At 43.8% G+C, this 22632-nt stretch overlaps 1 protein-coding gene across 6 annotated transcripts in view; it reads left to right on the forward strand.

Annotated features, from left to right (window-relative positions):
- Positions 1-21996, forward strand: part of RIN2 (Ras and Rab interactor 2) — an 83944-nt gene extending 61948 nt beyond the window's left edge. For all 6 annotated transcript variants that reach the window (XM_063327962.1, XM_063327961.1, XM_063327964.1 and 3 more), the window contains 5 exons: positions 1632-2762; positions 11793-12098; positions 14207-14338; positions 16463-16626; positions 20121-21996. In XM_063327962.1, the coding sequence (XP_063184032.1) occupies positions 1632-2762; positions 11793-12098; positions 14207-14338; positions 16463-16626; positions 20121-20438 (2051 nt within the window). In that variant the 3' untranslated portion in view covers positions 20439-21996. The remainder of the gene's footprint in view (positions 1-1631; positions 2763-11792; positions 12099-14206; positions 14339-16462; positions 16627-20120) is intronic.
- Positions 21997-22632: the final 636 nt, after the last annotated feature.

A 22632-nucleotide genomic window follows, 5' to 3' on the forward strand; every position in this document is an offset into this window, starting at 1 on the left:
AAAAACCAGACGACAAAGCTGAGATTTTGGTGGAGTTTTAGGTGTCCACGTGCAAAAAAGAATACACCAGGAAGTCAGCCCTTCAACACTGTGGACCCAAGAGATGCCTTAAACTCCCAAGGGCCCTTCCTGTGAAGTGTGAGCTTTCCTTAAGCAACACAAAGGCACAAAACACCCTGGTCTGAACACGGAGATTTGTAGAGCTCTGTTGTGCTGTAGGCTCAGAGGGAGAACTGCATGTGGCCCAGCACACCACGTCAGGAAGAACTGGTGGTAAAGCTATCAAGGCTGTTGCCAACCTGTAAGGTTTCACGTGCTGAAGATAAGATTCCCCCTCTCAGTTTCTCTTTGTGTCTCACCTGCGGCAGTGCTTACATCATGTGTGTTTGCAACAGCCCACGTGCCAGGCACACTGGCCGGTCCGGCGAGCGATCTGGAGGCAGGACATGAAGTCACGGAGCAGGAAGAAAACAGCAGCATTGCATGACTACGTAGAGAAATATGTCTGTGCCTACATATGTTCTCTGGCAGTGGCCTGTCACCAGGAGCCATTTCCTGTCTTCTGGCCCCTAGAAAAGACACAGCTGTTGGGCATGACCGTTGGGCATGGACCCTGTTGTGGAGTGCTAGGCATTCATGCAGTTGGGCCCAGGTGTCATTGTTCAACAGCCCAAATGTGGCATCTTGACACTGCTGAAAAAGGGTCCGTGTCAAGACTGGCAAATTGTAGCAAAATCTCCCTCCTCTGGTATTTCTCCCTTAAATTTCAATCCAACTGCTGTCCTTAAGGGCTTGTCTGGTTTCAGCCTTCATACCTTCAGGAGCCTGATGGGCTTTACCATTGACTCAGTTCCACAAACATGCTGACGCTTTGCTGGGACAAGTGCGGAGGCTGCAGATGAAACTTGTTGGTTTAGCGCAGGTTTTCCACACTGCTGGTGTGGGACTGCGTATTCAGTCTATTTATGTGCTGCTGAGAGTCTAAAACCTCAGGGAAGCTGTGCCACCATAGCAAAGGCAGGGCTGCAGGCCAGTGCTTTTAAAGAGACACAAGCATTTGGTCTGCGTAGCTACAGATTATGCGTGCACCCACCACAGCAAAATGTGATCTGTTTTTTCATGTGTAGCTTCATTTGTTTGCTATCAAAAGAAACCAAAATCTTTGTTGAGTTGCTATAAGTGGCCATCAGCTGGTATAAATCAGCCAAACTGTGGTCTTTAATGGAGTGAGCTTATTAATACCAGCTGAGAATCTAGGCTTTTTTTTCTCCTAAGTGAGATGCTAGTGAGTAGTTTATGTTCATTTCAGTCTCAAGTTGGTAAGAATTACTGTGTTGCAGTCTTCATTCCTTTCTTCCATTCTCAGTTTATTTTTAAGCTTAGTGCAGTGAGCTGATTTGAAGCTATGCACTGGTTGTGATATTTATAAGTAAGAGCAGCCCCAGGAGTGTAGCATGCAGTTATGCCTGGTGGTGATTTAAGAGGTTCACTTGGAGGTTTTTTTTCTCCCCTTGAATTAATAAAAGCTTGTCTGAATGTCTTAATGCTTGAAACTGGTGATGCTCAGCTGAATGTTCTGAAAGCCATCTGCATGCCGTTTTGCATTCTTACGTTAACTCGATGATTTTCAGACTTTTGGAGCTCCCCAGCTAACAGCAACCCCCCGGATCCTTCACCTCCCCGTAAGCCCGTGCCTTCGGATAGTGCTTGTAAAGACTCGCGTCAGCTCTGCCTTATAAATGGAGTGCATTCTATACGAACCAGAACGCCTTCGGAGCTGGAGTGCAGCCAGACCAACGGAGCGCTGTGTTTCATTAATCCTCTCTTCTTAAAAGTGCACAGCCAGGATGTCAGTGGAAGTCTGAAAAGGCAGAGCCCGAGAACTCCAGACGTGAATGGCACAGCGAGGCCTCGCTCCCCCCCGCCCCGGCCACCACCTCCTTCTATTAATAGCATCCTGACGAGTCCACAGCTTTCCAGGACTATAAAGCAGGCGAGCATGCCAGAAACAGTCAACCATAAGAAAGAGAGAGGCTTGGATTTGCTGCAGAATAAACCAACCCCTATTCCGCCTCCTCGGCTGAAGAAGCAGGCTGTTTGCTCGGAGGTGGAAGGTAGCTCAAAAACCGCAGCAGTAACTCGACCTGGCTGCAGCTCGGTGCGTGTGCCCGAAGCCGCTGGCGTTCCAGGTGAAACCCTGCCTGAGCCGGCTCCAGCAGCTGCCAAAAAGACGGTCGCAACCAGCTCTGAGTCACACATACCGTGGAATGGAGGCAGGCAGAGACTGAGCGACATGAGCATTTCCACCTCCTCGTCTGACTCGCTGGACTTAGATCGGAGCATGCCGCTCTTTGGCTATGAGGGGGACACTAACAGCAGCCTGGAGGATTTTGAGGGGGAAAGCGACCAAGAGAGCATGGCACCCCCCTTGAAGCCCAAGAAGAAAAGAAACAGTTCGTTTGTTCTCCCCAAGATTGTGAAATCTCAGCTGCGGAAAGTCAGTGGAGTTTTCAGTTCCTTCATGACCCCTGAAAAGAGGATGATTAAGAAAATCGCGGAGATGTCCCGGGACAAACGCACTTATTTTGGATGCCTAGTGCAGGACTATATCAGCTTTCTCCAGGAAAACAAGGAGTGCCATGTTTCCAGCACTGATATGCTGCAAACGATTCGACAGTTCATGACCCAAGTTAAGAACTATTTGTCCCAAAGCTCCGAACTTGATCCCCCAATCGAATCGCTGATTCCGGAGGACCAAATAGGTAAGAAACGCCGTCCTGTGTTTTGAGGAGAGGTGAAAATATGTAATCTGTGTTTATTGTGATGGTCTTTGTGCACGTTTTGAAAGGTGGGGTTGACTTTGCTAGCAGAGTTCGAGCCATCGAGTGTTTGAGTCTTAAAACAAAACAAACGCCCCACATACACACACACACGGCCTCCAGTCACCCTAGCAACTTGGAAGAACTATGCTACAAAGTTGTTCGTAAAAAGGCGTCCTTAAATGAATGCAGTGTGGACTTTTTACTGGTGGTTATTACCTTTTCCTTTTTTGTTGTTGTTTTTCTTTTTTGTTTTGGCTGCTGAACTGATAGCAATACGGAATCCTTTATTTGCTGGCACGTATATTTTTCCCTGAATTGGACTGAAATAGTTCTCAATGCTTGGAACCAAAACTGTGCCAGTTTTAACCATACGGATAGTAACTGTAAAACTAGAATTTGTTCAAAACCAGTGACAGTTAAGAGCAGAGACACACTTTATCAACTTAAGTTTGAAATAAATCTCATTCTTCCGAATATTCTCATTCACTCCTGGCAAAGCTGCACTGTCCCTATGCTTGAAGCTAAATAAAAAGATCTATGAGAGTTTTTTTAAAGAAAGCAAACAAACGTGTTCGAGGGAGAAGGGGCTGCTAATATCAGGATTTCTATACCACTCTGTTACATGCGCGTGTTTATAAATGGTTGCAGATGAGCTATATGTTTGAATACATGTTTTAACAACAGGCAGACTTGTGTATCCACAAAAGTGAAATCATTGTTGCTGCATAAAATCTCACTGCCCCTCTATCTTGCTGAGTCTGAGCAGTATTTGTAAAAGAGCCTATAAGCTCCATTTAGGAGGTAAACATCCCTCAGGGCAGAATACTTTCCTTGTGAGCTCACTTCAGTCCTAATTTGCTTGTTTTTCTCCTGTACCCCAGTGTCCCAACAGTTGGCCCAGTGCAAAATTGGCAGACAGTTCTTTCTCTGGGACCAGAGGGTGATTTTCTGTTGACATTTCTGTCCTTGAACAAGAGGAAGCATTCTCGCATAACCTCAGCTTCATTTAGAGAAAGTCAAGCAAAAGTAACGAGCACTGCTAAAGCAAATATAACGCTACGAAGAGTGTCCTTGAAATTGAGATTCTTTCAAAGACGTGTAATGTTCTCGCTAGAATAATAAAGAATATTGTGTGGGCGTTACGGGGAAGAAAAAACGGTGAATCGAGCAGTGGTGCAGGCGTGTTTTTGTCTGGATTTCTGCAGAGTGCTGGATATTTGACAAAGAAATATAGATCTAGTTTGCTTGTAGCTTTGTGAAAGCTTGGTTTGACTTGTACTTTTTATTGTAAGGGTGTGGTTAAATCGGACTGCGGGTCCCTGAAGACTGGCAAAACGCTTTCTGATTTTAAATGTTTCAGTAGTTTGGAGTAGCATAACCTATGAAATGTAATAACTAAACTACACTGGTTTTCATCAGCGACAGAAAGTCTGGCTTTGATCGCATGATTAAATGCAATTAACTTATAAAGCTGGGATAGTTTTAACAAAGGAAGGACTTGCTTTTGAATCATCTGCTGCTCGAGCCTGCAGACAACCACAGTGCATCAGGAGCATCAGATGTTGCTGATTTAAGCAGATAACTATGTGACAGCAAGATTTAGTCATCCCTATAGAGAACTCCTTATGATGCAGCCCTGCCTATTATCCGCAGTTTTACTTGGCTGTTTCAGCACGGAATTGCGGCCTGAATTTTAACTTTGAGTAGTCACTTATCCTCTCTTGTCAGTTTGCGCTTTTGCGGTGCAGGTTTTTCCTCTCAACGTGTCAGCCGGGGGCTGGATGTGTGCTGCTGGGACAATATTCCTCTCTGTTCATCGCGTTCTGTCGCGAGTCAGTGTCGGAGGCTCTGGCCAGGCCTGGCGACTGCGGAGTTGGAGCGGGCCACAGCGGTCGTGCCTTGCCAGGGACTCGCAGGAAGAGGTGTTGGGCATGCTTGGCTAACAGCAGCTTCACCCTGCGACTCGGACCCTGCTGGTGGGGCTGGGGGGGAGCCTGCAGCAGAAAACGTTTGGGCCTCGCAGCTCCTCCAGCTCTGTGGAGAGGAGCTGGAGCCAGTCCTCGCCTCCCTCTCCCACCCAGCAGAACTGCTGCTGCTGGTTGCCCGTTGTGGGGCAGCCAGGCTTCACCTTATCCCGCTGTTGTCTCCTGAATTTCGGGTGCTAGAGGAGCACACCGCCCCCCAAGGCTTAGTGAAGCCCTTGGTGTTTGGGTCTTTCTCCTGTGTCTGTGAAACGATCGTTCCGATGGTGTAGCTTTTCTTGTAGAACTGTATCACGGACTTCCCAGGCTCTTGCAAGCAAAAGGCTTCATGGAATCATAGAGTAGTTTGGGTTGGAAGGGACCTTTAGAGGTCACCTAGTCCAGCCTCCCCAGATGTGGGAGATCTTTTAAGTTTCCCAGACAGGGGGTATATCGAATTGTTTAACTTATGCCAAATCTTTGGGAGAATGTGCATTTCTAATTATTCCTGACAAGTGCCTCCTAATCTTAGCACTGTAGGCTGTTAACCCTTCGTGAAATAATGGGATTCCCAGTGTTGGGACAGAATCAAGATTAAGGCACACGGCTTTTTATTATTTAAGGATGAATGCGAAGTGTTTTTATTTTTCAAGTTTTCTGTGCCTGGACTGGTCAGAGGAGACCCTGACAGTCTACAGCTGCTTCAATAGTAAATGTTTGGGAGTTTCTGTTTGTATCTCTTCTTTTTCTGGCTGTGAACAGAAAGGAATCAAGTTGACTGCTGTCACTTTACCAGGGGATCGCCAGGCAGGATCTAACTCCTGAACAGCTTCAGTCTCAATGCACAAACCTGGGCCTAGCCCAAGCAGTGACCACCTTAAATAACTTGGCAATAAAGTATTAACTGATGGTGTGGGACGGTGCCTGAACAATACTGCCTGTTATTTCTTTTAGTATTTCTAGTGCATAACGGATTTGTAAATGTTGAAAGAAGCTTGAAGAGAACGTGTTGGCTCCTTACTGGCAGGACGTGCCTTGTCACAGGGACTTGGGTCCGTGCGGAGGAGTCGCAGGCAGACGGAGCTGGAGACCGCACGGAGGAGTGTAGTCCCTTCCCATGGGAGCTGGTGTGCCAGCCGCTCTGAGGGAGGCTTCTCAGAGCAGCACTTTTGCCTTTGTATTCTTCTTGCTAAGCGGCAACATTTTACTTTTTGTCCTTATGAGATTTTACCACGTTAGCTTTTGGCCTGCTTCCCACTTGCGGAGATAACTTTAAACCTGCTCTCCAAGGACTGGTGATGCCCTTCTCCCACCCCTACAATGATACCGTATGCGGATTTTGTATGTGAACTTTCTGCTTTATCATCCAAATTTTTAACGAAAATGCTAAATAGACTAAAGCCCAGGGCTGACCCCCATGGTACCTCTTTTCAAATAGCTGTCTTGTCTCACAGTCAGCCATTGATAATTGGGCTCTGAGTGCAGTATTTTATGCACCCGTTCATGTACCCATCTTAGGGTAATTACAGCAAGACAGTATTTCCTTTGTTTGCTTTTAGGAAAGTTGCATGGAATAGGGTTATGGGTCTTAAAAAGGTTAAGATGCAGCCCACGCCCTGCTCCGCTCTTCTTCACTGATGCAATTATCCTTTTAAAGGAATTAGAGTGGCATGCCACTACTACTTCTTGACAAACTCACGTTGGCTGTTTTTTAGCACTGTGTTACTTCTTAGGCACTTGTACACTTGCTTTGGTGTCCCATCCCCCTACCCTGTCATTCATCCTAGTATCTTTGCATGTCGAGTTGAGGCCAACCAACATATCCCCCAGTGTTCCTCCTTTTATTATGGGACCTGGGGGATAGGGCAAGAAGCAGTGGTAAAAGCGCTGAGCAGAGGCGGGGTATTTGTTTCTCCATTTTCCAACATCCCTTTGATTTGCTTTGTGACTTATTCCCTGCTCCTTTATTACTTGCTCTTTAAGAGGAGACACGTGTTTACTGTACAGCCATAGCGTGAGTTTTAATTAAGCCACAGATGGTTAAAGCAAAATAAACCTAGCACAGACAGTTCTGTGATTCATCGGTGTGCTTTATGAAGGTAAGTGAGGGGAGGTTTACCCTGGAGACCTTTCTTCTCTAGTTGCTCAACTTCTGCCACCATCACCTATCCATTGCCTACCTCAGTCCTACCCCTGTTCTCAGGGTTGTGCGGATTATCAAGGAATGTGGGTGTGTGAGTTCTTACTTCCAAGTATTCCTCCTTCAGAGGAGATGCCCTTGTTTGCACCGTGGCCTAGGCATGCGTCACTGTAGACATCCACCAAGAACTGGACACTTGGCCATCCTGACATGAGCTGTCTTAAAATAGATCTGTATCAGTCGTGCCAGTTTAAGAACGTGCAAGATTTTAGGAAAATCCAAAACAAAGTAAATGCAGTTGTAGTCAGGTCTCCTGCATGTACACGCTGTGGTGTTCCAGCCTCCCGGGCAATGTTACTTGCGCAGGAATGGTTCCCAGACTCACTTAATCTCTCACCGAGCCCTCCTTCTACTGATGAATGATTTGGCTACTGTAGATGATAAGCAGGGCTTGTGTGTAAATCCGGGGACTGGGACCTGACAGGTAATCTCGGTGGAGCAGCAGCAGGCGGTAACAGGTAAACCGACAGCCTGGAAAAGGTGGGAGCGTGCCCGCAATTTCAGGCAGCGAGGGTTGTGAAGAGGCTGCATAAGGACACTTGCGATGACTAATATGTTGTCCTCTTTGGATGCAGACTTGTGTGGTTTGCAGCAAAACAAAATAGCATGTCAGCACAGGATACAGATGTGTTTCCACAAGTCACAACGAAACTAGCTGGCTGGCTCTTACAATTCATTTATCAAAGCATTTCCAGTTCCCATTTTGAGGCTAGAGGCTAATTATAAGTATCACTTCAGGAACGCTACACGGCCCTCAGATCAAATGATACTAAATTTAAAATAAATAAAATCTAAAGACTGTCTGTCTTGGTTTTGGAGTATTAAGCATCTCAGGAGGATACTTGAAAACACTTTGCTGTACTGAAGTAAACAGGAATTTTTGTTGACTGTTTGGATCTGAGAAATATACAGAAATGTTAATGCAAAGGATCAGCCCTCAATTCACAACTTAGAATTTGCCTGGGAGACCCTCCTGTGCTTTTTTGGGGCCATGAGAAGTTAAACAGTAAAAGCTGCTGCTGGCTGGGAATTGTTTTGTGGGATTACATCCAGAAACACCTTTCCCTGAAAGGGGCTGGTAACAGCAGTTCAGAAGAAAGGGTAAATAGTTGGATGGTCTGATCCCCAACATGCTTATAGGTGTCTTGTGACACTGAACACTCAGACCCAGATCACAAGAAATGCTATCCTTCCAGGCTTCAATAATAATATAAATATTTATATAGGTTTTATTTTAATTAGGATACATAAGGGTTTGATTACTGACCCTTTTAAAAAAAAAAAAAAAGTCCAGTCCTTATCAATTTTGCTGTGTTGTTGGCCTCACCGGCTTGCTAGACTTGCCACTTTTTAATTTGAGGGCAGAATTCCGTGGTTTCTTATGTCTGTGCCGAGAATTCGTAAGGGAGGTGAAAAGGTGGTGTGGTTTTTTTGGGTTGGTTTGGTGGTTTTTTTGGTTGGGTTTTTTTGTTTGTTTGTTTGGGGTTTCTTTTGGGTTTTTTTGGTTTAAAACAACAACAAGAACAAAAACCGTGGACACGCTGTCATATTTTAGTCACTCCCTTGTTTGCTGACTGGTTCGGTGCAAAGATGCTGCATTAAAATGTCAGGTTTTCTTGGTCTACCCTTACCAAGCCGAGGCAGTTGGTATCTCTTCGGAATCACAGCCGCATGTCCTTTATTTCATTTGTCTCCTGTTAGCTGTAATATAGTCACTGAGCGGCACTGCAGGCAGCTTTACTAAATCTCCCTATTTTTATTTTTGTTTACCTGATCACAAACACCCTTCAGCAATAAGTACTTGGACCCTGTGTGGAGCTTTGAGCACAGCCACAGGACCTACCTGCTCTCTTCCTCTGTGCTGCTTCAAATCGATTTTAAGTTCCCAGAGGACTTGTGGAATGTGATCAAGTAAATTTCACATCAATTTGTAGACACTACTTTTGAAGCCAGTGATGAATCGCAAGCATGAAAGAACACCTCCTTGCCATCTTGCACAGCCGTAAACTCTGCGCCATTCATCTGTACAGAAAGCTGTAAGGGTGGCCCTTACTAAAAGGTTGAGGGCAGAAGACTTTAAGGCTTCCACTTCTCGCCTACCACTAACAAGCCTGACCCCAGCCAAGGACTGGGGCTTTGTTGGAGGAATTTTCGCTCCAGTTCCTGTAGCCTCTGGGGATGGGCTGCTTCTGCAGCTCCCTCTGTACTGATACTGCAGGCAGCGGCTGGACCAGCTCCAGTCTGGAGCCTATATGGCATCAGTCACAGAAGCGTACTGAGTTTTCCCATTTCCCATCCCAGGCTAGGTGCTCCCTCGTTATCAAACCAAGGGCTCTGAGGATCCGTGCGGAATTCTTTACAATTTATTGAGCCTCCTCTTGACCAAATGCGGTGGTGACCCCCACTTCATTGAGATGAAGGATGTCTGACACTAGCTATTCGTGTGCAGAACTTCCACTGAAAGACTGTGGGAGTTTAAAATTTCATGGGGGTAGAGAGTTCTCTCGCTTAACGTAACGTTTGGCAGCACCGACCACTTTAATTTTGACCAGGCGGTTGGAATGCAAACTGCAGAGGTGTTCCAGTTACAAGCAAAGCACTTGGTGTTTTTGATATTTAAAAAACTGAATAGGCAGTAGAAATAAATAAAGCAAGCTGAATTATTAAAAAAAAAAAAAAAGAAAAAATCATCATCAGTGAAGCTGGCAAGGAACTATTTGTACGCTTTAGAAATTTAGCTAGCTAACATACCCAGGGGTGAGATTTGCGCATTTTTCTTGGTGGGAAAAATATTTCTGCCCCACGAGCTCCGAGGGTGGCTTTGATGGCAGGGAGAGGCAGTTTCTGCCCCTGTGTGGAAGGGTGATGCTTCTGCTTTCCTGACTGGGTTTGGTAGTGCTGTCAGTGGTGGTTGTGTGGCTTTACCAAGTACAATAGATAAGGATCAGTCATTTGAAATGTTGCCATTTGTTAACGTATAATTGGCGGCTCTGGTCCGGTGGGAAGCTGGATCCACCCTTCGTGCTGTGTGACAGGCCATCGAGAACATGTGTCAGACTGGTTATGCCTTTACAGGTAGCCACAGGGAAATCTAGGAAATCAAAGGGTAAATGCTGCTCCTCACGTTCACTCTTTCTCCCTTCCAGCAGCTTTCGCAATCTCTGTTGTGAGAGAGAGAGAGCCCAGATGTGTTTAAAGCCTCCGGGAATGACGCAGACGCAGCTTTGCCACCTCCACCAGTGTTTCAGGAGGGGAAAATATTAAGCAAAGCTGCAGAAGCCCCAGCCGAATTGGGATAGGGGAGATGGGACCTCCCAGTAGAGTTGGACATTTGGGAACTGCATGCCAGACAAACACAGAATGAACACTACATTTGAAGCAAAGGCACCATAAGAGGAGGAGTGTGTGAAGGGTGTGTTTGTATTGGAAAGAGAGAGGTATGGAGACCCCAAAGGAACAATGGCTGAACACAAGGATAAAATAAACGAAAGCATAAAGCAAAAGCAAGAAAACAGAAGTAGGTAACGCTTGTTTGGAAGGTGTGTGCTTGTAAATCCCAAGCCTTAGAAACAGTCTGCAATTTGAAAAAAGGAAAAAAGGCGGGCGGGGGTTGGAGGGGGAGAAAGAGACTGTGGTCTAAGAAGAACACATAAGAACAGACAAAGAACCTGGAAAGGGCATGAGGTTTAGTGAAACTTTAATGAGTAACCACTAATAGCAGGAATGTCCACTGCTAGCTGGTATAAACATGTGATCTACCAGTGACATGGTTTCTCCTCTTTCTGCTCTTGGTCCCCGTGCTCCCGTAGCACATCTGCCTACTCTAGGCTCTGGTCCTGCCCCACCATCGAGGCAGCAAGCGTGTTGGTTGCAGTGGCCAGGCCAAAGGGTCCCCAGTTTCCTTTGTGCTTGTTTGGAGTTCACTACAGTACAAATAATTTATGTTAGCTAATTATTAATGTAAGCTGTGTTGCTATAGGGACGCTGAGCAGGAGGGGAAAGTAGCTTATAAAGTAAAGGCTTGCAGAGAAAATCTTTAGCAAAGAGCTTTCTCTGTTGATGGGGTCCGTACTTTGAAAGTAGGGAATGACTGTTAAAGAAAAACTTGAGTAGAACAAGAATTAAAAAAAAAAAAAAACAAACCCTAAGTTAGTGGTTGCTGTGCCACGTGCATGCTCTTGCCAAACAAAGAACTTCAAACTTGATGACAAAGCTGTATATAAGCTTGCGTGATGAAATCCGAAGCTGGACAAACACGGCTTGGTTTTCATTTATAGTTTAAAGCCCATAATCTGTCCAGCTTCATAAAGATCTTGACAAAGTTGAGCCAAGTTTTTGGAGACCTTGGTTGAGTTATAGTTTCTGATGGAAACTATGCAGAAAGGATGGGCTTTCGTGCCAAAACAGACAAAAGTTATGGTTTTGACTGTGTTTTACTTTAAGTTTGGGAGTTAAAGTATAAGCTCAAAGTAAAATAAAACTTGGAGACTTCTGGCCAGCAAAAGAAAAAGTAAACTGGAGCCACAGCTTGATTTTTTTTTTTATTTTTTTTTTTGGTGACAGTCTGTAGTCTGTCTCTGTGGGGTTTTTCTTTTTGTATTTGCCACATTGCCATAAATGAAAATGGAATACAGATCCTGCTCCGCCTTTTGTTTTCTTGTTAACAAACATCTGGAAACTCAGCTTGTATAATAAATAAGCCTTAGCAAGTAGGTTTTGCTCTACAGTGTCTCTTTTGGGAATGGTTATATTAATACTGGCTCTGCTCTAGAGGAGGAAGTCAGCTGGACTTGTGTTTTCCCGTTGCAGATGTTGTCCTGGAGAAGGCCATGCATAAGTGCATTCTGAAGCCGTTGAAGGGCCACATTGAAGCGATGTTGAAAGAGTTTCATACTGCGGATGGTTCTTGGAAACAGCTGAAGGAAAACCTGCAGTTGGTACGGCAGAGGAATCCTCAGGAACTGGGTGTGTTTGTTCCAACACCGGACTTTGTGGACGTTGAAAAGATTAAAGTCAAGTTCCTGACCATGCAGAAAATGTATTCACCTGAAAAGAAAGTCATGCTGCTGCTGAGAGTTTGCAAATTGATTTATACTGTTATGGAGAATAACTCAGGTATGGTGCTGCTTGTGGTTCAAGTTCACTGATACTCCAAAGCTGGGATTGTCTTTTGGCGGAGGACATCAGACCGCCTGATTCTGCAGATACATGTCCTTCTCTTAGAGCTCTTATAGTATCTCCTTGCCCTTTTGAGAGAGATTCTTCCTCTCCGCTTCTTTTCTGGTAGCTCTGATGCATCTGGCAGCACATCTTACAACTCTGCTTCACACTGGATTTGTGAAGCAGCTTTAAAAAAAACACCTTTGCTTAACTGTAGGCTTTTTAAGTAGGCTGTCCTGGGAGCCATGAATTTGGCACTGGTTCTAAATGAGCATTTTTTTTAAAAATTGTAATAGAGGTATCACCCTGTATTTAGCTATAGTTAATTCAATAGTGCGTATGCAATGTGACAACTACAAGGGCTCTGCGTTAATGGGCGGAGGAAAGCAGCCTCTGATCCAGTATCTCTGGCTTGCTATGCCTCCAAATGTTCTAGTTTGGACACTTTCTTTTCTATGTCTGGAACAGAAATAACATCTATTTCTACACTGTAGCAAGAGTCCAAAAGTGACCTTGAAACCTAGATAATGAAATACAACTACAGACCTGTTAAGACCTGCCGAGTGGTCAGTGGCACAATTAAAATGCTGTGCCGGATGGTATGAATTCATGGGTGCAACTCTGTTGCCCGACATCTTATCGTACACTGCTGTGGTAGGTCACAGGCTAAGGTGAAGCAATGCTGGTGGTAATGGGAGATTTTTATTTTTTTTTTCCCTAAGCAAGCATAAGCTGCTGCAGGTGGTTGGCAGTTTTCTTTCTAAGTGAGCACTGAATGTGCGTCTGGGCCCAGCGCTGATCGAGACGCCTACTTTCTTTCAGATTTGAGATGAACAGTGAAAGCTTGTGGCTGTTAAAGACCCCCAGGCACTTTTTCAAGATTTAGGTCCAAGCTCCTGCCCAGCTTACTATTTCTGTGCAAAATCCTGCAGTTTAAAATAGATATCGGAATCTTGGGCCGAAGTGCTGTAAATTCTTTTCTCCATGCTGCGTTATCTCACATTGAGCAACGCATTTCCAACATGCAGAAGAAAAATACCGAGAGGCTGCTGCTGGTTAACTATTCCACTGAGGGGCTCAGGCTAAGATATGGCAAGTGCTCCTTGGGTTGTCTTGTTTTGTCACTTGAAGTTTGTAAAACATGGCATGAAGCCAGCAGGTGTTTTGAGTATCTGCTTTGTCACGTACTCTAGCCAGGTGATAGTGTCATACCTGTAGGGAATGTCTTAGCTGGTGTAACTTTAGATATCAGCCCTTCGGGTCATCTGGAGTTTCACCAAAGCTTAAGTTGGCTCATGCTTTTGTTGGTTTTAAGTGACCATCGCACCAGTGCTGCAATGAACACAGTTTGACCAGACCCAGAGATTTGGCCACGTGGTATTTTCTGAACAGAAAGTTTAAATGCAGTAAGAGTGACAGGAGCACAGACAGACCTAGGTACATCATAGTCTCTGTGCACTAGCTGCGTGCTGCCATTGCTGGTGATGCTTCACCGGCTAGTTGGGAATGATACGAGGCTTTGCTCACTATGTGTTTAACTCTGCTCTGTCAAGGAAATGAGCTGAGTTTTCATGTCAAATCTAATAGGCTTTTATATTCAGGCTCCTCTGCTGGGATTCAGACTCAGAAACTGGTATTTGTGGCTGGATCCTTCCAGAAAGTGGATGTTGTCCCTGCATGTATAAAGAAAATAACCTATTCATCATCTCCTAGCCAGTGATAGAGGTACAGGTGGCGGTCAGGCCACACTGGCATGGCAGCCTTTTTTGAATTCACCAGTTGAGCTGATGCCAATGTGAGCCCAGTGTTTAAATTCCCTCGCGTGCTTCAAGGTGTGCATCATGACATTTGTGCTTGTTAGTACAGAATGAAGCTGGTGATGTTCTCCTGTCCCAATGAGTGTCAGAGGATGTTTTCTTTGCTGCACATTGGTAACAGGAGGCTCTGGAGTAATCCAAATGTACTGGTCAGTGAAGGCAACAAAATAATGCTTTCCTTTCTGACACTGAAACTGGTAAAAGGATGTGGTTTGTCTATCACTGTCTGTGTTTCCTTCAACCCAGGGAGGCTGTATGGAGCTGATGACTTCTTGCCTGTGTTGACATACGTACTAGCCCAGTGTGATATGCTGGAGCTGGATACTGAAATTGAATACATGATGGAATTGCTGGATCCATCGTTGCTGCATGGAGAAGGTAATATGTTTGTTTATTTTTATTATAATCGAGTGAAGGGGTAGGGAAGGAGGGTTCTTCCTCATATGCAGTTGCTTGTTAACCTTGTTCCAGTAGAAATCCTTTCAAGGGGAGTCCTTAAGTTAGCAATGTCAGTAGCGTAACAAGAGTATCTCATAATTATTTCCACCTTCAAGTAAGAGAAAGGTGGTTAGCTTGCACAGTACAGGCCTGAATGACCTGGGAATCTACTGATGTATACCGCTTATGCGGGAATATGTTGTTTTCCATCCAAAAGGGAGGGCATCATGACATAGCAAGCAAACACGCTGTGCAGATGCCAAATGTGGTTATCCTTCTGTGCCTGAAAATATCCTGAGAGTATTTATAGGGCTGCAGCATTCGGTTAAATTGCGAGACACGTAATGGGACTTGGGTTAGGAATTCTCTGCCCCTCTGGGGGAAGTGCTGTTGAGAATATTGTGCCCCCCTTAATGATCTTCGCTTCCCAATATTTGCTTCTCACAAAGTATTTTTATGAGCCCTAGGAATATGTTTCCTAAGGTACTCTTGAGTGACGGCTGAAGTCCGCTAGAAGCTGGGAAATCTCCCTCCTTTCTGTTTTCATGGTGGTGTTTTTAACAAAGAGGTATTCTGCAAGCCCTCAGTAGGCCCCAGAATCGACTGGTTTATGAGGAAGTTTAAAGGTTCTTGTGACCAGGCCCATCTGTGAGTTTATATGTGTATATTTTCCATTCCTGATATCTTTTGGCGTGCTGAAATTGCTGGATCCTCTTACATGCCGGTATGCATGAGAGAACCATGCCAGGAGTCCTCCCATTTGGCACTAGTCCGTTCCCTGCTTTGTGTACAGAGCATCCTCTAGTGCATTGTTCAGGAATCTTAGCATGGAACATTCTTGAGATGTGGAGCTGGAGATCATTAACATGCTTGAAAGGCAGAAACATTTACTGAGCTATTAAGTTGTGTTGTTTTTAATGCAGCAAAAGAAGTCCATCTGCTGGCTGGCCCTGTCTTTGGCACCAGCTGAACTTTACCGTGCAGGAAAAATTGTTTAGTGCTTTGGGGTTGTGCAGTTCAAATGTAACGCATTGTCCAGTTTGACTCATGGGTCTCGCATGTTTTATGTATTAAACTTTTTGCGGAGCCACAAGCCAAGAGGATGCTATCAGTAACACAGAAAATACTACTGTGAGCACAGAATGTGTCTTTGAATGCCTCCATTAATAGACTGTGCTGCCTCTTAATTGGACGCTCCCACTCAAATAGTTTACTTAAAAAAAAAAAAAAAAGGCAAGAGAGAGAAATGACAGCATGTCTTTTGTTTCTACTGGTTGTTGAGGACTCTTGCCTCCCGTTGAGACTCCTTTTCCTTTGTGACTGGCAGCTTCTTTTGTACATTGGCAACTGTCGTGGCTTTAATTTTTTTCTCCAATCATGTAACAAAGATGAACTATGTAGCACTGTACACATCACCTCCTGAACTGGCTGGATGTTATGGGGGATGCTAAAAATGTGACAGTCATCCTTTTAAAAAGAAAAGCAAACTCTTTGTGATGCTTCCAGGGCACAAATTGCACACTCAGTCATTGCTTTTTCGCCACTAAGGGTGGCTGCTTTTCAGGCCATGAGGAGTGCTATATACTCTTTTACTTTGTTTAAAAAGCTATGTTTATTTCGTCCACACTTGGAAGCTTGGGAAGAAAACAAATCCCTGTTTTGAAATTGTTTAGAAGAAAACTCATGTTCCGACTTTGTAAAAGGAGTAAAGGAGTGACACCAGTCATTTAAGTAACCAGCTATCCCCAGCAGTAGTGGACCCAGAGTTGGATACTGTTGCACCACTGCATAATGTGCAGCGCGTGCAACCACTGCATGTCTCTTTGCAGGCCCGTGAGCTGTTTTTATTGATGTATAAATACTTGGGCGATAGAGTACAGGGACTTCCATATACACAAGGGGAGGGGTGTGTGTGTGTGTGTATATATGTGCATGTATATATATGAGTGTGTGTGTATACATATACACACACATATATATGTTTGTACTTTGACTGTGACCAGTTGGAACTAGCGTGGTGTTTGTGACCACGCTGAAAAGTTCTTCCCTTGCTGTCCTTCGCAGGAGGCTATTACTTGACAAGCGCTTATGGAGCACTTTCACTGATCAAGAACTTCCAAGAAGAACAAGCTGCCCGACTGCTAAGTTCAGAAGCCAGAGATACTCTCCGGCAATGGCACAAGAGGAGGACAACTAACAGGACGATACCTTCAGTTGATGATTTTCAGGTAGAGCTTAGGGCTGCAGAAAAAAAGTAGGGGATGATTGTTTTGTCAGAAATCCCCATTTGAGAGGTGTCGTTCATAATGATTCCCTTAGGGACACCAGGTAAGTGGAGCGAAGCAGTGCTGAGAATATGTCTGCCAAATTTGCCGTGGTTTTGAAGTCTTTGCACTTTATAATGGAGTTTGATTATGATGGTCTAAAGCCAACACTGAATAATGGAGTTTTCCCACCCTCCCTTCTATTTTAGCCATGCAGAGCGAGAACAAACCGAATCATACTTTAGATTCAGCTTCTTTGTATGCTTTACTGTTAAAAAGAACAAATCCAGATTTCCAGTGGTATAAATCAGCACAATCAGCCACCCAGTAGCTAATGGTGACATACAGCAGATAACAGAGACAAGAGGTGGGAGAAAAGCTTGCCTACAGCTTTAAAGTTTAAGCAAGGAGTAGAGTTCTATACTATGGATGTCTTCATGTTTGTTTGTGTTTTTTTCCCTCCTCTCCATTTCTTACTGCTCTTTCAGAGTAGGGCGGTCACTTCAACAGAAGAATAACAAAACAGTCGGGATTACTTCGTCCTCTAAAATCAGGCCTGCATGTCTTTCATTTAGTATGCTGTTGATTGTCTGTTCAGATGCATCAGTTTGTGGACTGAAGCAAGGAGGATGTTGGAATGGAGAAGAAAGGATTTACTCCTTTGTGTTCAGTTGTTTACAGTTCATACCACAGCGCAAAGGTGCCAGAGAGGCTAATGACAACCATCAATTAGATGTGATGTAGTTAAGAGCATGAGAAATGAAGGTGTGGGGACATCAGGAGTTAATGAAACCTTTCAGTTGAGGCTCCTTCTGCTTTATCAGTGTCCACACAAACGACTACAGCACAACACTGAACAGGAAGGAGTTGGGAAAAGAAGCAGTCTTCCACAATTAGCCTCTCTTAAGAAGAGGAGAACTGATTAACAGAAAATTCCAAACTACGGCCAGAGCACAAAGCTAGTCCATCTTACCGGGATCCATTTTATATTCTGCTTACCGGCAGTTAGGTGTCAGATTCAAGTAGCTTGAGGCTTTGTTCTTTCTAGCAAAACACGACACTTTTCATAGGAAAATTCATCACCTTGTATTTCTGCTGGATGACTACGTGACAGAAGATTCTTTCAGCACGATCTTGTATTCCATTTCACCTTCTCTTCCTCAGCAAATGAACTTCAGCCAAGCTGACTGTACAGCTGGCTGCCATGCTGGTGTGCGGGAAGATGCAGGGTGGGAGGGGAAGAGCTGGCACCAAGTGTGTTCAGTGCTTCTCCTTCTGTTGCCTCTTTCAAAAGTGAGCCTCGAATCAGTAAGATCACACCTCTTCCAGACTGTGCTTGGCACAAAGTCAAGCATTTTGCTGCCTGCTCGGAATGCCAGTTTTCCATCTCCTTTCTCCACGTCCTGCGCTCCTGAAACGAAGCACCTTCCCCACAACCAATGTGTAACACAACTTCAGCTCAACTCGTCTTTCCCACATTGAACCAGGATGCGATCACCGTGTTTCTGTGATGCGGTCACACAGCCTTAGCAGCTTTTGGGCCCTGGAAGGCCTTCATCCTCCCTCCCCCATAAGGATGGAAAAGCAAAAAATCCCGTATTTTGATTATGATTAAATACAACTTTCTAATACTGCCTAAATAATTTTGATACTTAGCGTATGAGTTAAGGCATTGGTACAAACTTCAGCCTCTCCTTATAATCATAGAATCATAGAATTGCTGAGGTTGGAAGGGACCTTTAAGATCATCGAGTCCAACCTTTAGCCTACCCTGACAAAAGCCACTTCTAAACCATGTCCCTCAGTGCCCCATCTACCCTTTTTTTAAACACCTCCAGGGATGGTGAATCCACCACCTCCCTGGGCAGCCTATTCCAATGTTTAATAACCCTTTCAGTGAAAAAATGTTTCCTAATATCTAATCTAAACCTCCCCTGACATAACTTGAACCCGTTTCCTCTCGTCCTATCACTTGTCACCAGGGAGCAGTGATGCTCCTTGAAGCAGTGACTCCTTGAAGCAGTCCTGTCTGCCTAAAAGCACATCCATTTAAAAACAGGTCTTCTCTGTGTTAACTAAATTAGAAATTAAAACTGTAGTGTGTTTCGCGTTATGTAGGGCTGACTCTTTTTTTTTTTAATAACTTCTTCATGCTGGATAACAAAAATGGATTAGTTCTATTCAGTCAGGTTCAGTCCCGGTGGTTTAAATGCTGTTGCAAAGTGTCAGTGTTTCAGTCTGCAAGCTATCAAAAAGTACTTTACTAAAGACAAGAGCGCTCTTTGGAACTTAAGTCATATGAACATTTTTCTCAGTCTTAGGTTTTAACAGTTTGTTTTCATGAAATGTAAATTTGTACCATTGCGATTTAGCATGCTTAATTTATTCAGCATACAAACATAGATACCAGCTCAGTCAATAAACAGGTCTTTCTTACTGTAATTTATTCCACCTCCTTTAATTTTACTGCTTTTTAGTCTTTAATTGCAGTTAATTTCTTTTTTTTTTAAAAAAAAAGCAGGCTGCTTTGTTCATGTGTGCAAAAGTGTTTTGTGTTTGGGTTTTTTTTTCCCCACCCAGTTGTTGCTTTTTATTTTACTTTTTAAATGCTTTTTGAAAGGTAGAACTGCATTTCCTTGTAGGGCGTATCTAGAATCTCTGCATGTTATCAGTGAACATGTGTTAATTTCAAAGGAGAAAAAAAAAAATCTACCTTTTGCCTCAAGATCACGTGTATGTCGCAGAGTAAATTTTCTTTCTGCATCCCTCTAAGCCTTATTTAAAAAAAAAAAAAAAGAAAATGCTGTCACATGAAACTTGGTTAGATTAGACTCAGACACCAAACTGCCACGGGTTAATGCGAGAAAAATGTCCTGTCTGAGGATGGGTTACCTTTTGCATGCTGCAGCGTGAGAGTGCAAACAGTTTATCATGCAGTAACTTGTGGATCAACACCCTCGTGTGCCGCTGGCAGAAGCTCTCTTTTTTTTTTTTTCTTTTTTTTTTTTGCCTTCTGACGGACATACTGTGAAGCTTCTGTTCCACACTATTGACCCAGCAGTGGCAGCAGCATCTCTTGGGTGTGCTGCCTCAGACGCTGCTTTTGCTTCACAGCATTTTGTTTCCAAGTAAGGCCCAACATCGGGTCCCATTAAAAACCACTGGTGTTTTCCATGTGGCTTTAAGGCTGTATCGGTTCATTCTTAATCGCAGGGTTAGAATGTAAGCCAAGGAAAGGAGGATGTTGGCTTATGAATTTCTGCTGTGCCCCCCACTGTCTTGCCACAGTTTTAACACCAACATTGCATTTCACAAGGTGGCCGTAATGTACAGGAATCGCCGGGGTGTGTTTCACAACTAGAACATGGAGAGGCTTGCTCTTTGCTGCTGACTCTTCAGTTTTCAGAGGATGATTTTTGCTTTCTTGAGTTTCTGATGTCTGTTTTCTCATTCTACAGAACTACCTTCGTGTTGCATTCCAGGAAGTTAACAGTGGATGTACAGGAAAGACCTTACTAGTAAGACCGTATATCACTACCGAAGATGTGTGTCAGCTTTGTGCTGAAAAGTTTAAAGTGGACAATCCAGAAGAATATAGCCTGTTTCTTTTTGTTGATGACACCTGGCAGCAACTGACAGAGGATACCTACCCCCAGAAAATTAAGGCAGAGTTGCACAGCCGACCGCAACCCCAGGTCTTCCACTTTGTCTACAAGCGCATTAACAGTGATCCATATGGTGCCATTTTTCAAAACAACGATGACTCAGCTTCTTAAAACCAGCAACTCATCGTTTAATTTCTGTTCCTTGTTAACTGGTGAAAACATCTTTGTTGGCTGCCTTCCTTAGGAGCTCAAACAGGTCTTATGCCACAAATGCCTTGTAAAACAGGCGCAGACACTTCTAGCATTGCTTACAAAATCCCATGTAAACCGTGCACATGGCCAGTTATGCGCAATGTTCCACCAGCGTGTTTGAGTAAACAGCCCATGAGGCTGAATCCCTTGTACCACAGACTCTTTTGAAGCGTATTATACTGTGGCCCTCTGCAGGTCTTTTGCTGTAGTGTGCAAAAATATATTTTCTTACACTCATCTTTTAGCCAAATGTAATTTTGATTTAAATATATGTACACTAGACAAGTATTTCAGTAAACTGGCTGGTATGAGCTCAGTTTCACCAGCATGAGTTTGACAAGACTGTCCGATGCAGGGCATCAGTTAACTCGTAATTACCTGGATGATTGCATCCTTTCCTAATGTTTTTGATTACAGAAAATTGCCATGTTTTTATATATATATATATATATCATAGAAATTTTATAGCAGTTGCAGGTAAACTGTCAGGGTTGGTTTTTGAAATATTTTTTTAACTATAAAGTATTCTATAATTATGCATGTGATTTTAACATTTAATATACAAGAATAAATCTCTTGCTGGTTTTAGAGTATTGCATTAAAAGTCTCTGTGGTTTCTCTTCTTTTACCGTTACAGGAGAGTTCTTATGAAACTTCTGTTATCTATAAGAAGATTGTAACATTGGCACTGGCCAATGTTTCAGTGCCTTTATCTGAACTTGATGTACTGTTATCTGGATTATTGTTTATATGCATTCTTTTAAACAGAACTAGGGGGTTGTAAGAGGAAATTGAAAGAAAAGGATGTAGAGAAGGGGCAGAGAAAGAATGTAGAGAACCTAATTTAGGATTAAAATGCGTTAGTCTGCTGGTTCAGGCTTCTTGCAGAAAATAAGCGAAGGAGGTTGGTAAGGAACTTTTTATGTAAGCAGCGTTGTAGATTTGCAGAGGGATTTGACAGCACCTATCCCAGATAATATTTGTGTTAGCAAAGGATTAAATATATATCGGTAAGGTGAAGGAGAACACTAACTATTTTGTATAGTCTGTCACCAACATCAAAATGTATCTTGGACTGAAGAATGTGGTGTAGCATTTCGTGGTTCTAAGTTACTCGGTAGGTGAGTGTGAAAGTCAGTCCTGTGTGTGCAAAGATAAAATGGTATTAAATGTGTCTGTTCTATAGATTTGTCCAAGATAGCTGATGCTGTGGGTGACGCTCTGGACCCTACTTAAGTCAATTAGGGCTACTCTCTTTAGAGAGGGACTTGGCGTTCTCCCCGAGTCCAGTGTGAGCGGTGTAACACAAGGCAGGTGATTACAAAAACGTCACGAGCAGCATGTGTATTGTACATACGGAGATCTGTAGCATTTCTGTCAGTTTGCCGTGTATCTGAAACCCCTGGCACGTGTTTGTATTTCATTCTGTAAATGGTGAGTTTTGCACATAATAATACATTGTAATACTGAACTGTAATTTGGGTTGTTGTGTGCTGTGGTTTTTGGGGCGGTGTTTTTCTCTTTTGAGATGTTTCACACTTGAATGTTGTGCGAATCAGTGGACGCTGCTGCTGCTGCTTTTCGTAGTGCTCAGCCCACTTTAAACTCTTTGCAAAGGAAGGATGCAATAACATTATCTAGTTTGTGCGTTTGACCTGAACGGTCAGTAGAAACATCAGGCAAGTACCTTGACTGCTGACCTGTTTCTTGCAAAGCTAAGACTGACATTGAGTGCTAAAGAAAATTCCACTATTTTCACATGCTGGCAGCTCTGCTAGGGCAGGGAGGCACTTGGGACAGAAAGGCAAAGTATTAAGAAACTCAGAGTGCAAAAAGGGAAACACGTGCCCAGACCACCTCAAGATGATTCCGCTGTCTATTCTTGTGCAATTGTTTCTTTTGACAATTGGAACATTTTACTCACTGTGCTGTGCAAAACACTTCTCACTTCTCATAATGCCAGGAAACAGATGATACAAAAACTTTGGAAGGAATCTGGACTTGTAAAAATAAGCTATTCTGTCTTCTCCAGTGGTGAGGTGTTTGATGTTATGAAATGCTGAAAAGCAAGAAAAAGCTTATAGTTGAGGTGGTCTCGGTTTATTTATTACTC

This window comes from Chroicocephalus ridibundus, chromosome 3 (assembly GCF_963924245.1).
Source record: "Chroicocephalus ridibundus chromosome 3, bChrRid1.1, whole genome shotgun sequence".
Taxonomy (NCBI): Eukaryota; Metazoa; Chordata; class Aves; order Charadriiformes; family Laridae; genus Chroicocephalus; species Chroicocephalus ridibundus.